The 16048-nt window shown below is 39.4% G+C and overlaps 1 protein-coding gene across 4 annotated transcripts in view; it reads left to right on the forward strand.

Moving 5' to 3' along the window:
* The window catches only part of ascc3 (activating signal cointegrator 1 complex subunit 3), a 162678-nt gene extending 146882 nt beyond the window's left edge, over positions 1-15796 (forward strand). For all 4 annotated transcript variants that reach the window (XM_083550585.1, XM_083550583.1, XM_083550582.1 and 1 more), the window contains exons 35-42: positions 1878-1989; positions 2527-2661; positions 7865-8089; positions 10723-10874; positions 12068-12218; positions 14107-14313; positions 14657-14832; positions 14910-15796. In XM_083550585.1, the coding sequence (XP_083406711.1) occupies positions 1878-1989; positions 2527-2661; positions 7865-8089; positions 10723-10874; positions 12068-12218; positions 14107-14313; positions 14657-14832; positions 14910-15057 (1306 nt within the window). In that variant the 3' untranslated portion in view covers positions 15058-15796. The remainder of the gene's footprint in view (positions 1-1877; positions 1990-2526; positions 2662-7864; positions 8090-10722; positions 10875-12067; positions 12219-14106; positions 14314-14656; positions 14833-14909) is intronic.
* The last annotated feature ends 252 nt before the right edge of the window (positions 15797-16048 follow it).

Consider the following 16048-nt stretch of genomic DNA (forward strand, 5'->3'; position numbering starts at 1 on the left):
GTCGGTGCGCCTTTAAAGCTGCAATTTGAATCGGTCACCTTGACACCAGCCATTGCTCATCAGCAATGATTCAGTGGCACAGACAGAGCGGCATGCTCTCTCTTTCTGGGCGGGAGAGGTGTGGGCCCCCAGGGGTGTCATAAAGAGTGCCGCTTAGCGTCCCAACACCATCAGGGGCCACATGTCCATAATGATAATGGCAATAGCTTAATCACATCAAGTCATGTTCACAGCCAGCCACATGCTGAATGCTGCCTATTACTCATTCATTTGCTGCACATCCCTTGTACTAAGTCTGTGGACAAGAAGAGAAATGATCATTTATATATATATATATATATATATATATATATATATATATATATATATATATATATATATATATATATATATATATATATATATATATATATATAAGAGAGAGAGAGAGAGAGAGAGAGAGAGAGAGAGAGAGAGAGAGAGAGAGAGAGAGAGAGAGAAAGAAAATATATATATATATGTGCGTGTGTGTGTCTTCAGTGAAAAGTCTAATGTCTGGATTGCAGTCTGACCTTTTTTTTCTTTTCTTTCCTTTTTGTTTTATCTTGTCATGCAAGATATTTTACAATGCTGATTGGCTAAATAGCCCAAGCTGTGCTGCAAGTAAAGCCAAACATTTTTAGGTGGATATTGTTCATCCAAGAATCAATGTTTTTTTTTTTTTTTTTTTTTTTTTTTATCAGACAATATCATTGTGATAAAACTATTAGACCGACATCAGTCAAAGTATATGTGCTTCAGGACAAAATATTTCATGGTAATCATCATTCTAACTTTAATAGCCTTAAAACCATAGTGTGTCTTTGTACAATATCTAAACTGGAGCCAGTAATTTTCCCTCATTATAAGTTCCTATAATGCATCATATTTGACCAGACAAGGCAATACAGTTGTCATAGTCTGATTGATTGTACAGTACTTAATTATAATAATTAATAATGATTGGTCATTCAAATTGTTTGGTCCTCTTTCAGTGTATTATATCATATTGTACATGCATAACTCATTTTACACTGTTACATACTGGAGGGGGGAAAAAAACAAAGTTTGCCAAGTACATGTTTCTTTCATTTACTTTCTGACTTACTGACTCCTGCGCGCGCACACACACACACACACACACACACACACACACACACACACACACACACACACACACACACACACACACTTAGATGTTTTTTGTAAATTAACGCGCATTGTTGTATGCAGTTCTGCTGGCTCATGTGGTAGCTTTCACATGCTAAGCAAAACATGGAAGTGATTTCAGCTTCACTCTGTCTGCCAGCCTGCATCCTGTAAGCTGCTAGTTATTTCACTGTAGGAGAAAATGTAGAAGTTATGTTTCACTAAGGACAAGTTGTAATCAAATTACATCGCCATGATGTTTATTGACCTAGAAATCACTACACTGTCAAAGCAGATCATGCGTATAAGTATAGGTAAATATTTATATTCTATCCAACAATGTTTGTGGACTCTAAAATGTTCCCAATAAGAGTTATTTGAATAGGAAGTCATGCAGTAGGCATGGCAGAACATCTATAGGAGAGACAGTAAGAAGCAAGTAATTGCAATTTATTTTTTCCTTTTATTCATTTAATTAGTTTGTCTGCTGCTTGCAGTTTTTTAGCAGTTAAAAGTGTTGAATTTCTTTGCCTATGAACATTAACATTATCTAAAGGATAACTGACTTTGAAAGAAGGTGAAGATTTCTTTCATATTTTCAGTAAAGTTTATTCTAAGAAAAGATTTACTCATAACCATTTTAACTCATCTTTACCACGGGTGCCAATAATTCTGGATCTAAATGTGTACATCCTTTCTTTTATGCTTAGCTACTACAATTTGGGTGACACCAGCCATGAGACTATAAACAAGTACCTGTCCAATCTGGTGGAGAGAAGCCTCAGAGATCTGGAAAGTTCTTACTGTATGGAAATACAAGAGGTATGTGTGCTTAGTATATTAAAGTAATAATTAGTGGAATACATAACTCAAATTTGCTAATAATGAATAAAAGCTATTGGAAACCAGCTAACATGATTTCATTTATGTAGTACGTGATCTACTACCTCTTCTTCATCATTAGCAACTTAGGATGTACCAGTAGCTTTTTTGTCCCCCTCTCTATTCCATTTATTAGTGATTTGAAATCACATTCATAGTTTCTTATAGGTTTTGAAGTGTATTCATTTGTGTTTTGACATTTTGGTTGATTTTCAAAGACAGATTTTAAACATCAAAGTAGTCAAAGCAGTATATATGTAATGTGTAAAATAAGCCTAACAATGAAATGAACTAAATAAAAAGTGTTAATTGAATTATATAGCGAGAGAGCAATAGAGTGACAGACTAGAGACGCTTCGGATACTCAAATGTTTTTTTTAAAGGAAGAGTGGGGAACCTGCCGCTTCTCAGGTTAACCCTATAGGTTAATCATAGCTGATGTTTGGGTTCGGTAATAAACCTGTGTTTCGTGTGCAGGATGAGTGCACCATCGATCCTCTCACGTATGGTCGCATCGCCTCGTATTATTACCTGAAGCATCAGACTGTTCGCATGTTCAAGGAGAGATTGAAGCCAGAGCTTCCCATCAAGGAGCTGTTGTCCATTCTTACTGTGAGTACACGTACACACATTCACACACACTCAGAGCATATGGAGAAAGAGATAACCACCCATATATCCAGTTCATATAACCTTGTTTCTCCACTGTATCAGTCTTCAGCCAACTAAATATATCTATTCAGAGCACCAAATCTTTATTAGTTTGAAATAGGTCCAGTGGTTTAAGTAGAGAAATTAAAAATTTTTACATGGTAAAAAAAATTAATAATAATAATTAGTATTACATGAAATGTCTCAAGGAAGAACTGTTTTACCCGAAATTCCAACGAATTGTGTATGGGAGCTAAAAGAATTGATTATGACAGTATCTCTTTATTGTGCGTAGATGCTGAAATATTTGACTTGAAAAAACATTCTCTTATTAGGTGGATGATTTTACAGTGTTTTCTTTTTTGTTTGTTTTTTTTGTTTTTTTCAAATATGATTTTTCTCTGAATGTGTCACAGATTTATATATATATATATATATATATATATATATATATATATATATATATATATATATATATATATATATATATACACACAAAAATCCCTCCTTTATAATTTATATAAATCTAATCTCTGTTCAAATATGGAAGTGGCTCAAAGCATATATCCGATTTCTGGTCATGTGACATGAGGAAGAATGGTCATTTCTTCTTATGACTTTCACCCAGGAAACATAACTCTATCATCCATTGTCAGCAATGCAGAAAAACAAGCGGTGACTGTATTCAGTGGAAGGAAAAAGAAAATGTAAGCAAAACTAGAAGGCAGCTAATGTAAACGGAGCAGTAAAAAACAATTGCACACGAAATCGATGTGCTCATGCAGGGAGCTTCGGGGCACAGGTGCATTCAAATTAAAACCACATATAAGTCACTTATATCTGAACCAGACCGTGTTCGAGCAAAAAAAAAGACAAATAACGATTGCACAAAGAGGGCTATGGTGTGAACGTAGTCTAAGACGGAAAACCGCTGTATGTTTAATAGAAAATAAAAAAATGAACAATCATCTTGCAGGCTGCAAGTCCTAATTAAGACTCTGTTGTCTATAGCGATTGATGTTCTTTCTAAAAAAGTGGTCTATTACTTAAAATCTTAATTTTAAGACGAAACAAACTGATTACCCCGGTGCTTATGACTGTCGCAGTGCTCTATATGCAACAGCATACACTCATCATAGAACAAATTACTGTACAATTGTACTGTACTGTCCCAGTCCCAGTCTCAGTCTGTCAGCCCAACACAGCAACATTGAGGATTGTGAGCACAGCCAACAGACACACAGACACAGTTGCAGCTCTCCAGGGTAGTGGAACAATTAGCGCCTCTTTACTTTCACTCTATTAGAGGGCCGATTTCGTATCCTCTGTTCTCTCGGGGCTCGCCAACTCCGACCTCCTCCTTTCTACCAATAGCCGACATAATTGGGACATAAAGCTTTTTTACACTTCACTGGTGACCAGTGACATCACATCTGTTTCCTTTCTTGCACCCACGCTCACACTCACGCACGCTGTGTAGTCAGAGTCCTGTTGCAAGCGAATGCAGACAGCAGGCAGGCAAGCTGCCGAAGCTTTTTAACAAATTACACCATTCTGTTGCTTTTATTTTATGGCGGTTTTTACATCGATTACCTGAATATTAAAGAGTTGTGGGGGGGGTTTCTTCTGTGTTCGTCGTGGTAGCCTCTTACATAATAAATTCTGAATTATTGGTCCCAAAAGGTTAATTAGATTTTTTACAGCATCTGCACAAAGCATCAAAGAAGAATCAGAATAAACCGGAGAGCAGTTACACATTAAATAGCAATAAAACTGGAAGCCAGATACAAAGCAAGATGTTAAACGCAGTGCCTAGAGACCTGTTTTAGGGTCTTTTTTTTGTCAACTAATTATGAAGTCTCTGTTATCTCTAAAGCTATAAGTTCATATGGTGGTGCCTTTGTAATGGGATTTCTTCCTGGTTTAACTTAGTGGTCTTTTGAAAAACATTTTAATGAACTCATTAATGCAGGTCTTTGCTTTGCTTTTTTTTAAACCATGAATTATTATAATTGCAGAATTATCTTTGGTCTATTTATTATAGCTTTTCATTCCTGAACTTTTCACCATTGTAACTATTCTAAAAAGAAAAAATAACCGACCACATGGCGATGCCTTGCAGAACCCCAGAACTGACTGAAACCCGGTCTTACAGACTTTGTTTTATCAACACGACTTGGCTAATTTGAATTTAATTCAGTTTTGGAGTGTGATTTTATTATTATTGTACTTGAGTCTAGGAATAGTTTTAGAAAATTTGTTCTAGTGTAATCCTACTGTATTTCTGTTTCTGTAAGTCAATATTATTTCTTGACAAAAAAAAAATAGTGTTTTAAGAAATCACTTAAAACTAGAAATTTACACTCTACCCATTCTTTTTATTTTATATTCATGCACTTTAATACGCTCTTACATCTGATATCACTTGATTATACTGATGAAATTTAACAAATGTGGTGTGTGTTATATTTTGCTGTGTTTTTTAAATTACATATCACGTTTTTATTGAACAATTTCAACCACTATCAAAGAACTGTGCATGGAGAAATAATCTCGAATATAATTCAACTCAAAAATAGACTGAATTTCCAATTCTATCACTGTCCGTAAACTGATTTCTTGACTTTTGCATGCAATGTCTATTCATAAAAAACGAACAGAATGAGTTTGGACACTACTGCTTTCACATAAGTATTTACAGTGAATGTATGTACATTTTTTGTGTGAGTTTTTTGACAATATAAATAATATTTTCACAACTGTTTTACCCACTGCTGAACTCACGAGAGTTGATTAAAGCCGATTAGCAGCATTAAGTGCAGTGTGTGAGGTTGGTGTTAATGAGCTGGTATAGTAGCTGTTGCAGTGCCATGAGCAGTAAGACACTGTTTATGGCAGTTACTGTGTGCATGTTCTCCAGTGACAGTGGGAGTGCACATGTTGCAGTGCTAATTGTGGGCTGGGTTACACACAGAGGTCCCAATCTTCCTATTAATGTGCACACTGCTTTATTATCCTTTAACATGTCTCAGTGTTTAAGTCCCCACAGATTGGCTAACAAAAGCATGACATGAGGCGGACTGGACCCCTGCCAACCCCCTACTCCTCCCCAGCCTGAGGTTCAATACCCTCAAATCACTCCCCCTGTCAGGAACACAAAAACCCCCTTTCCCTTCAATGGCCTCTAATTACTGTGGCGTGGTCATAATGAGGCACCCAGTCGAGTGCTTTCTTCTACCCATTCTCTATTTTGTTCTCTCTTTCTCCCTCCCCTTTTCTCACTTCCTGCTATTAAATCGTATGTTTCACTCCTCTAAATATCATTGAACGCTTGTAGAGTTGAATGATGCACTCAAAATGTCGTCTCCAAAAGACTAGTCAGACTAGCACTCGTTCTGTTGGGGATGTCAAAAGAATCTGCACTTTGGTGAAGAATCAAAAGCACTCAGTCAGCTTCTCTAAAGTGCCGTGCCCGCGTTCTGCGTGTGTAAATGTCAGCTGAGATGGAGAATAGCGTACGAGAGTTTGGCGTCAGCGCTTCTGTTTACAGATCAGCTGCCGTCTTTTATCCTCTGTAGGCCTGTGTGCTGACTCGGTGAACTCAGAAATAATAAATCATACACTGACTGATATGCTCTTTTGTTCTGTGAGTTTATTCCCCGGTATTTCTCACTTTTCTGGCTCAGAGGTGTTTAAGCGAAGTGCTGTAGAACTGATGGATAGAAGTGGGGGAAAGCACAGAGATGTGACTAATATGCTCACTGCCTCATCTTGCAAGTGTATGTTGAAAACGCGGACAAGAATAGTCTTACACAAGATCCTGTGCCTTTGCATATATGCTTTACTGCAGTCATGAGGCACACCGTACCCATGCCGAGTTACAACCTGGTTTGCAAAAAGAAAAAAAACGATCCAAAAAGAATTCAACAAATCAACATATGTTTAATGTCAGACCTTTCAAGTATTCTTTATGTTTCTACTTGTATTCAGATAGAACAGTAGATAGAACTTTTATTATATCAAAGTTCGTATTTAATTTTGCACTTGATATTTGAAACTAATGGAAAAAGTTTAAATGGGACCAACACGTGTCATATAACAGCCACCAGAACGTTAGAATTACTTTCTTTCTTGAGTGAGACGACATTTACGTATCACTCCATTCGAGCGTCGGACTGTGTATATTTAATTAACAATACTTTTCGTGTGAAAAAGTGATAAAAAAAATCGTATAGAGAATTGTTTTTATAGAGTTGTAGAGTATGTTGAAATAATGAATATATTCTATTTTTATTAATTATAAAGTGAAGTAAAATGTTAGTGGCGTCCGTTTAATCGCGTCTTTTTTGTTCATCGCTGGCGGTTTTGGAACGTTACAATCGCGATTAACTGGGGATTATTGTACTCCAATGTGATCATTAAAAACTAAACTATTAGCTAAAAGCATGTCTCACTTGTTCACTAAATTTAACTCATGCATTCAGTGCGAACTAAAGAAGCGAAATTCAGACAGCAAACATTTGTCCAACATAATAGTTTAAAAGTTTTTTATTTATTGGTGGATTTGGAGCATGCGGTTGCTCACTGGGATTCAGTCAGTAAATGATCAGCAGTTTCTAAGTTCAAGTTTAGTAGTTTGTAAGTAGATCAGCAGTTTGTGAGTTCAAGGACCATCAAACTCTCACATGGGTTCTTAGCAAAACTCTTACTCTTTTCTGCTCCAGGTGTAGCAAAAATTTAATTGTACTGTTTTGCATAAAAATTATACATATTTTTTGCTTTATATATTTATTCATCGTAATTTAACTTGTTTTTTTATAGCTTTTATCGTTTTTTTTTATTATTATTACCAAAGATCTTGCTGTACAGCATTTTTAACCCAAAGGTATCTATGTAGAAACTGTAAGTGGAAAATCTTGCTTTTAGTGTTTGATATAAAAGCATTGGCAGCACTTACATGGTAAATGCAGAGGGAATGAATACAGTTGATGCTACTCTTCCCATCAACACAGTCCTCTATTTTTCAGCCCAGGGCTTTATCCAAAATGGTAGCGATCATATCTTTTTAAGCTGTCCCCCATACACAAAGTCTTTTTAATGACAGATGAGGAAATTTTCACTAAGAGTCTCCAAATAACCTCAGACCTCTCTGCATTGTGTTCAGGATGCAGAGGAATATGCTGAACTGCCAGTGCGCCATAACGAAGATCAGCTGAACAGCGAGCTAGCCCAGCGGCTTCCTCTGCCAGTCAACCCGCACTCGTACGACAGCGCTCACACCAAAACCAACCTGCTGTTGCAGGCCCACTTCAGCCGTGCTCAGCTGCCCTGCAGCGATTATGGCACGGACACCAAAACCGTTCTGGACAACGCCATCCGCATCTGTCAGGTAAGTGCATGTGTGTGTTGTTGATCTATGTGCATCAGATCTGCTTTCCATTGTTGCTAGGCCTTCATGTTCTCTTGGCGTACACTGCATTAGAGTGGAGGCCATCCAAACCCTATACATTTTACTACTGCCTCCCTTTCCATCATCTGGGGGGGTTTTCATTGCCATCAAAGCGATTTGCTTGTCTTCATACATCATAAAATCAATGCTAAGGCCTGTGCATGGTACAGTTGAGCACATTTCCATGTGTCGGTGAAGACCTCTCGGATGTTCCATATGGAAACAAAAAAAGGAAATTCATCCCTTCCAATGTGACAACTGAGAACTGACCTAAGGCTCAGTTTAATGCAGACTTCAGGCTTTGCCCTGTTACACCATTGTGTGAACTGCACTCAACAATCACTGCAAAGTCGGCTGTATATACAGTCCAATCCATGAAGCATATGTTTCAAAACATTTTGTTCATATCCCACTCAACTCATTCTTCCTTGCACAGACAAAATCCTATTATGTCTTGCGAGGTTCAAATAGTCCTCCAACACTAAAGGCTTGATTTTATTTAGGATGATATCTAAGATATATATATATATATATAATTTTCCTGTGATTACTTTGTGTGTGTTCAAGTTTGTTGTTAGGGCAGCAGTTATTCATGTGACTGGTTCATGACGTTGTTAGTATGCCTGGGTCCGAAGGCCTATAAATACAGTGTGAGCACGGACACTTACAGCACCTTAGAGACAGCAGAGCGTTTAACGTCCCTCCACAGATCAAACGCATTAAAAACAACAGTGCAGCTCGTTTCCTTCTGCCGCGAAACGCGAACGTCACCGAACAGAAAGTGACGTTCTTTTTTTGCTCTTACACATGAAGGTATCCTCACACTAGATGAGTCTGTTGTCATTCGATGGGCTTTTTACATTTTTCTTTACCTTCATGCCATGAAAGACTCGCTTATGTTTCCATCATGCAAAAACCCCAATAAAATCTTAGAACATCAGACATGCAGCAAACAAGCTCTTTGAACGCTACAGTGAGCCAGGAGCGTAATGACAGAGGTGTGGAGATGATTTATTGCCACATGGTTGTCGGGTTTCTGGCTGCATCATTAAAGCACCCGAAGCTGGCTTAGATAACCTGTCGTTGATTGTTCATGCCTGATGGCATGCCTGTGGATCTGTTTGCGATTGGCCATGCCTGCTCTGAGGATGAGCGCTGTGCTGATTGTTCACGCTGGCCGCCTGGCTTTGGGAATGGATCTGTCTGTGGATCTGTAAGCCATTGTCCATGCCTGTGGATGCTTGATTCTCTACAGTGTGTGTGTGTGTGCTGTGTCTGTGTGTGTGTGTGTGTGTGTGTGTGTGTGTGTGTGTGTGTGTGTGTGTGTGTGTGTGTGTGCGCGCGCGCGCACGTGTGTGGGAGTGATTGGCCATGCTTGTCCATGTGGTTACTTTTTCAGGTTCCTGCTGTGCCAGGTTGTAGCTCCTCTGCCAGCAGCTGGCTGTCTTCTCAGCATGTATCCAAAGCTAGCCTTTCCTAGCAAACAGCTGAGCTAACTATAGAGTGCTGTCTGAGGATTAATCAGCAGAGTCCACTAGGCTGTTCGGCCAACTTCATATCAGCAAGCCTTAATTCAAAGTCTTGATTCGCATCCACTCCATTTGTTGAGATTATCGTGATTCATCAGAGAGACGTTGGTATTCACGAGAGCTGCTCAGTGCAAACTGTAAAGTATTTACATGATCCTTTTACATCAGACGTATTAAAGAATAACTCATCGATATATATCTCGACTTTGAGCATTATTGTGGAAGGGCATCTGTTGATATAGATTTTTCTTTCGACTCGTCTTCCTTATTTCCCGACCCACAGACACATAATCACACTCACACGGTCTTGGATTAGGGATGGCTTTAAGAATATCTCTGATGGTTAGATAAATAATTCCTGTCATCTCTGTGCTAATGAGGTCCTTTATAGCTGTGCTCGTGCTCCGAGCGCAGGAAAGGCTACAGATTTCTTGCCGTTTTCTCCAGCGGCATCGGAGAGCAATTTTAGTAGACGGGTTAAACGAGACGCGGCTCTCGTGTGATCGTCTTTCCTCGCCCGTTTGTTTTTTACGATCCCACTCCCTCAGCCTTTCTCCATCCCTCCTTCACAGGGGCTCAGCTGACATCAGCTCTGTTGCTGTCCTCAGTTTGCTCAAGCAGCTACTATGAAATGTTAATCACAACTTTAATTCGTACCGCATTAGCATTTTGATTAACTCGCTAGGCTTGCCGCTGCACTCAAGGTGCTTTTTAGTCATAGTTACCGAGGAAATGACTTTTTGATTAATTAAGTTTGTTAGCGCAGCTGAGCTCAGCAAACTTTAACCTTACGTTGAAGAGAAGAGCAGCAGACTTGGAGGAGAAAGACTTGGTTTTTAGCAGTTCCATAAAGAATTTCTACATTTTTAACAGTGTGAATGAAACCTGTATATGCTTAAGAGATATTTACACGAATTTAATATAAAAAATAAATACGTGCATGTTCAAATGTCCGAGTTACTTTATAGCTATCTTAATTGTGCTGTAACCACCGAGTGTGATGCCTGACAGTTTTTTGGGGGTTTTTTCTTTTCATTTCCTCAGGCGATGTTGGACGTTGTGGCGAACGAAGGCTGGCTGGTGTCTGCTCTGAGCATCTGCAATCTAGTGCAGATGATTGTTCAGGCTAGATGGCTTCATGACTCCTCTCTGCTTACCCTTCCTCATTTAGAACAGCAGCACCTCTACCTCTTCAGGTGTGTAGACTACGGCTCAAAGTTCAGACATTCTCAATGCCCTGATTCCACACATGACTGTCATGTGTTTAACACAAAGCAGCTTCATACAAATCCAGATATAGGTTTAGGTCCTAAGTTTAGGCTACGGGGAAGGAAAACTCCCTGAGACGATGCAGAAGAAACCCTGACAGGAACCTCAAAATAGAACACCCTCTTCCAAATCACACTGGATTGTGCTGGTTATAATTCATAACATAACAGCTATTATCTATTCTATTATAGCTATTATCTTCTACCACTATGTACAGTATAAAACAGTACCAATGGTGCTGAAAATATTGTTTATAAAAATAAATAAATAAATAAATAAATATAATATAGTTATATTGTTATGCACTATTCAGCATATTGTGAGTAAGAGTGCTGAGACAGATCAAGAGGACAGGACAGTCTTTATGTTCATTCTCTTCATTTAATTATATATTTTGAACCAGTTTATACATTCTTTTGAAAATATCACAGCCAAATATGTTAATGATTTACGTGTAGTAACTTAGTAGTAGTAGTACTTACTGTTTTGCTTTACTATACTTCCTGTAACTGCATCTTGTATAAATGGTAGCTTATTTCATAAACCAAAAAAAAAAAAAAAAAGGGTTCTGTTCTTAAATTCCTGTCTGACTATATAAATAATTCCTGAATGTGGGAATTTAGCATTCCTCACAGTGTTGTCTGCATCCTGCTCATGTCTGAGAGAAGCGGACACTGTCAGCAGTGTCCTGAGAGGGGTGCCTCTCACCTGTGGTGCTTTGATTATAGCTCAGTCACATGGTGTCATGCCTAATCCATCAACCACCTCTGTTCAAACTCTGCAAACACCATTAGCATTGCTTATCTGCCGGCACCGTCCGCTGGACGGCCTCCAACACGGCCCCGGTGCACCTTTTCTCTGTCACACGCGCAAAGCTGTGGTTGGCACAGGATTTTCTTTCGCCCATATAATTCATTTCAGCGTGGTTACATCCCGTCGTGAAGTGTAATTTGGTTGAAAGACAATAAAAATGGTAAGAAGAGGATCAGGAAAGGCTGAACGTCCCACCATGGCGAGACAGCAGGGAAAGTTCAGCTCAACCATCGTAATGGGCATGAAGGTGGTTACATAGCTGTCTTTTGATCTTTTTTTTTTTTTTCCTCCTCGCTGTTTACAACAGGAAATCGAGCTCCAAAGGTGGGAAGGGTGGAAGCAAAGGTTATCAAGGCCCAATCGAAGGGCTTCCTGAGCTCATAGCTGCCTGTGATGGAAGAGAGGAGATCTTTAGAGCCATGGTGAAGGACGAGCTTGAGTCCCAACACAGCGCTCAGGTAACACACGCATTACAGAACAGAAGTATGTAGACGTTTAGAAAAGTGCAGCACTGCGATGATTTTATCGGCAGTAAAATGAAGGACAGTGTCTTAAGAGATTGTAGGATTTTGACAAAGTGTGCCTCTTGTAATGCTGAGAATAATTGAATGAATGCAGTGTAGTCCTAGATGATTGTGCCTTGCGCACACATCACCGTGTGCGCATACACACATACACACATACACACACACAAACATGTGATTTGCAGAAAGCAGCAGACGGTCACGGTGGTCTCAGGTAGCACCAGGATCCCCAATTACCTCCCAAATGAGAGGGTTTAGCGCTCCAATCTAAGTGCTAATTGTGACGGTAATGAGAGCGTCCGGGCAGAGCGGCGAGCCCAGCGCCCATTCCCCATCAGTATTCCAGCCACCCCCCACCTTCCACAACACACCCCCTAGCAGCCTCGGCCCTGCTAATTAAATAAGCACATGCGCCGCCGCGTTCTCGTCTCATTCGCTGAGGAAATGTAATCCTCGCATAAATAGCTTTGGCAGGGTGAATCTGTGCTGTTTTCCCCCCTTTCATGGCTCTAATACTCACCGAGCTGCAGCAGCCGAGCTCTGTCATTCTCTATCAGTCTGTCACTCACACGTGCACGCACTGCACATGTTCTTAATATTTTATTATACCGCTCCGTCCTCGTGTCGGTGCTAGCGTAAGCACAGCCTAGCTGACAAGGATGTGATATATTTTGAAATTTTGTTTAGCGTGCGCTCATTATCATGCACATGGATATGAATTAGAGGTTGTCTCTCTTTTTATTTTTGCTTTTATCCTTCCTTTTTCCACTGTTAACTAGTTCATGTGTCTCTGTCGGCCTTCATTCCGATTCTGGAAAAACTCACTAAAGAGTAAAACATAAGGGGGCATGCTTTTATATATATATAAAAAATAATAATCCACACGTCATTATTAGTGGTGTAATAAAAGACAGTCACATGGCAGAGTTTCTGGTGCTCGCCTAAAGTGGATTATTTTCTCATTACATATTGCATAGTGCTTTACTCCTCTTATGCCACAGCAGTCTTCCAGTGCTTTCAGTTAACAAAATTGTATTTGTTTTTATACATATATAGTTGCTTTCGGTCTTAAGTAACATCCTGTTATTCTTCACGTAATAGAATCAGAATCATCTTTATTGCCAAGTATTATAGGTTGCATGTACAAGGAATTTCTCAAGGTGGGCCGGTGTTACAAAAATATGAAAAACTAGGAAAAGAAAGTCATAAAAAAAAAAAAAAAAAAAAAATGAAGACACAAAATTTTTAAAGGGTATGTAAGAGTGAGGCAGTGAAAATAATAATATTTCCCACAGAAGTCCAGAGCTGCTGGGTTGCGATCTAATAGTCTTTGTTGATTGCGTTAATGTGCTGCATGAGATATTGCAGTCGTTCTTTCACCGGCGTCACTTTTTTCACTCTTTTCTAAAAATAAAAGAAAGAAAGAAAATCACTTGTAATGTGACTGAGAGTCTGGAAAACATATAAACTTTTCTGGAGATTTTCCTTGTAGCTGAAATATTCTTATTGGCCATTTACAAAGCACCGAATCCCAAGAGTTCTTTCATGAATTTAAAAAAAACGTCCTTAGAGATCATTGGTTGATTCACCATATCAACAATTACACATTTTACAGCTGTTATTTATTAATGACAATGTAAATCTTTTTTTTTTTTTTTTTTTTTTTTTTTTTAAGTCTCTGCAGGATTTTATAGAAATGAGAGCTGCTTTTATAGAACCCTGATCAGCACCTTCTGGCCAATCCGATTTGAGCATTTAAGAGCTCCGTAGTGTAAACTTCCTCGTCCTCAACAATCTCTTTTTTCTGATTCCTCTTCATCAGGTGTGGTCTTTTCTAAGTCATTTGCCTGTGCTTGAGGTCAGTTTGAGTGTGAAGGGCTGCTGGGAGGGCTCTGAGGAACAGACTGAGCGTGCTCTGTCCGCCAGTGTCACCAACATCAGGGAGAAGAGCAGCTTTCTGTCCGTGCACGCTGACCAGGAATATGTGCTCCAAGTGTCGCTGCAGCGTCTCAATGCAGGCCGGCAAAGAGTGAGAATATACACACACACACACACAATAATAAATATATGGCAATTGCCATATATGTAAATAAATATATGGCAATGTGCCAAAATTATGGTCATCAATACTCATTTTAAGCATCTATTGAACTCCTTATAATATGCTTATCATATTCATAACAAATAGTGATATGAGGCTCTTTTATCAGTGTGGGATTCGTTCATAGATGCCACTCTATCTGTTAGGAAAGATTTAGGGAAATGATTTCCTGAAATAAGTGTAAACCCTGATTGGATTGCTTTTTGGCTGTTTAATTATTGAATGACTCTCTGAAGCTGTTTGCCTGACTGAGTTTTGCGACTGCTCACAGAGGAAGCAGGACAGCAAGGCGCAGGCTCCACGGTTCCCCAAGCCCAAAGACGAGGGCTGGTTCCTGGTGCTGGGTGAGGTAGACAAGAAGGAGCTTCTGGCCATCAAACGACTGGGATACGTCCGCAACCGGAGCGTGACATCAGTGGCCTTCTACACTCCTGAACAGACCGGGAAGTAAGTGAAACTCGCATATCCTCAGTGGTTGTCGGATCCGAGAGCATGTTAGTATAATGTTCCTCTGTGTGCCGCAGGTGTATCTACACACTCTACCTGATGAGCGACAGTTACCTGGGCTTGGATCAGCAGTATGACATCCACCTGAATGTGATTCCTGCCAACATCTCCGCCCAGGTTACCACAGAGGTCACTGACAGAATGAGCGACATGAACTTAAAGTGACCTTTTTCCACTACACAGAGAGACACACACACGCTTGTGTCCGTGTCTCTGGTCTCTGTGCGGGTGATGGTGGTACAGCTGAAGACAGGACAGTTTGCTCCTGAAGAGAGATCAGCACAATTAGGACATGGTGATCAAAGTGGCTTTGAAAGAGACATGTATAAGTAATTAGATCTAATAATAATAATGTTAAACATTGGAGCACATGATGGAATTAGGATGCTTGATTAATTAATCGGTGCGTGTAAGCCACAATTGTACATGTGATGTGTGAAGCTCCGACACTGGAAGGAACTTGCTTGTGCGGGAGGTTAGGAATTCTGTGCAGGTGTGTGCAACATGCTCCTCTGGGAAGACTGTCCCATCTGGTTTCTGAAATTCTCTCTCTCTCTCTCTCTCTCTCTCTCTCTCTCACACACTCTTTCTTTTCCTCTTTCACTCTCTCACCCCCCACCTGTCTTCAACACTCTGCATTGGAAAGCCTCAGGGACATACAGGTGCCAATTTTTTTTACATTTAGGCCAATTTACAGTAATTCCTGGAACAAAATCATTTATTACAAAAAACATTGGGTTTAAGAACTTGCATGTGTTTGTTTTGTGTTTTGTTGCTTCACAACTCAGCCACCAACCCCAACTCATACACTCTACATTCTTTCCTTTTTTTTTTTTTTTCTGGATGATGTCTGCCCCTTGAATACATTGTTTGCCTTCAGGAGAAATAAAAGGATGTGATTGCAGATGAATGTGTTTAATGGTCTTCTTTTGACTTATTCTCTGTTGCATTTCAAAATAACACACCGAGCAGATGTTCATATGGTTTTACTTTCTTACTTTTCCTCTCTTCCCCCCATGCATTGACAATTTATTTTTTGTTATTTGTGCATGGGTTTGTTGGAATGTTGACGTTAAGTGGACAGAACGTGTTTATTATACACAATTAAAAACGTCCCTGTTCTTCTCCTGCTCCGTTTTGCAACAGGTTTGAACTT

The sequence above is a fragment of the Silurus aristotelis genome, assembly GCF_946808225.1.
Source record: "Silurus aristotelis genome assembly, chromosome: 1".
In the NCBI taxonomy this organism is placed as follows: Eukaryota; Metazoa; Chordata; class Actinopteri; order Siluriformes; family Siluridae; genus Silurus; species Silurus aristotelis.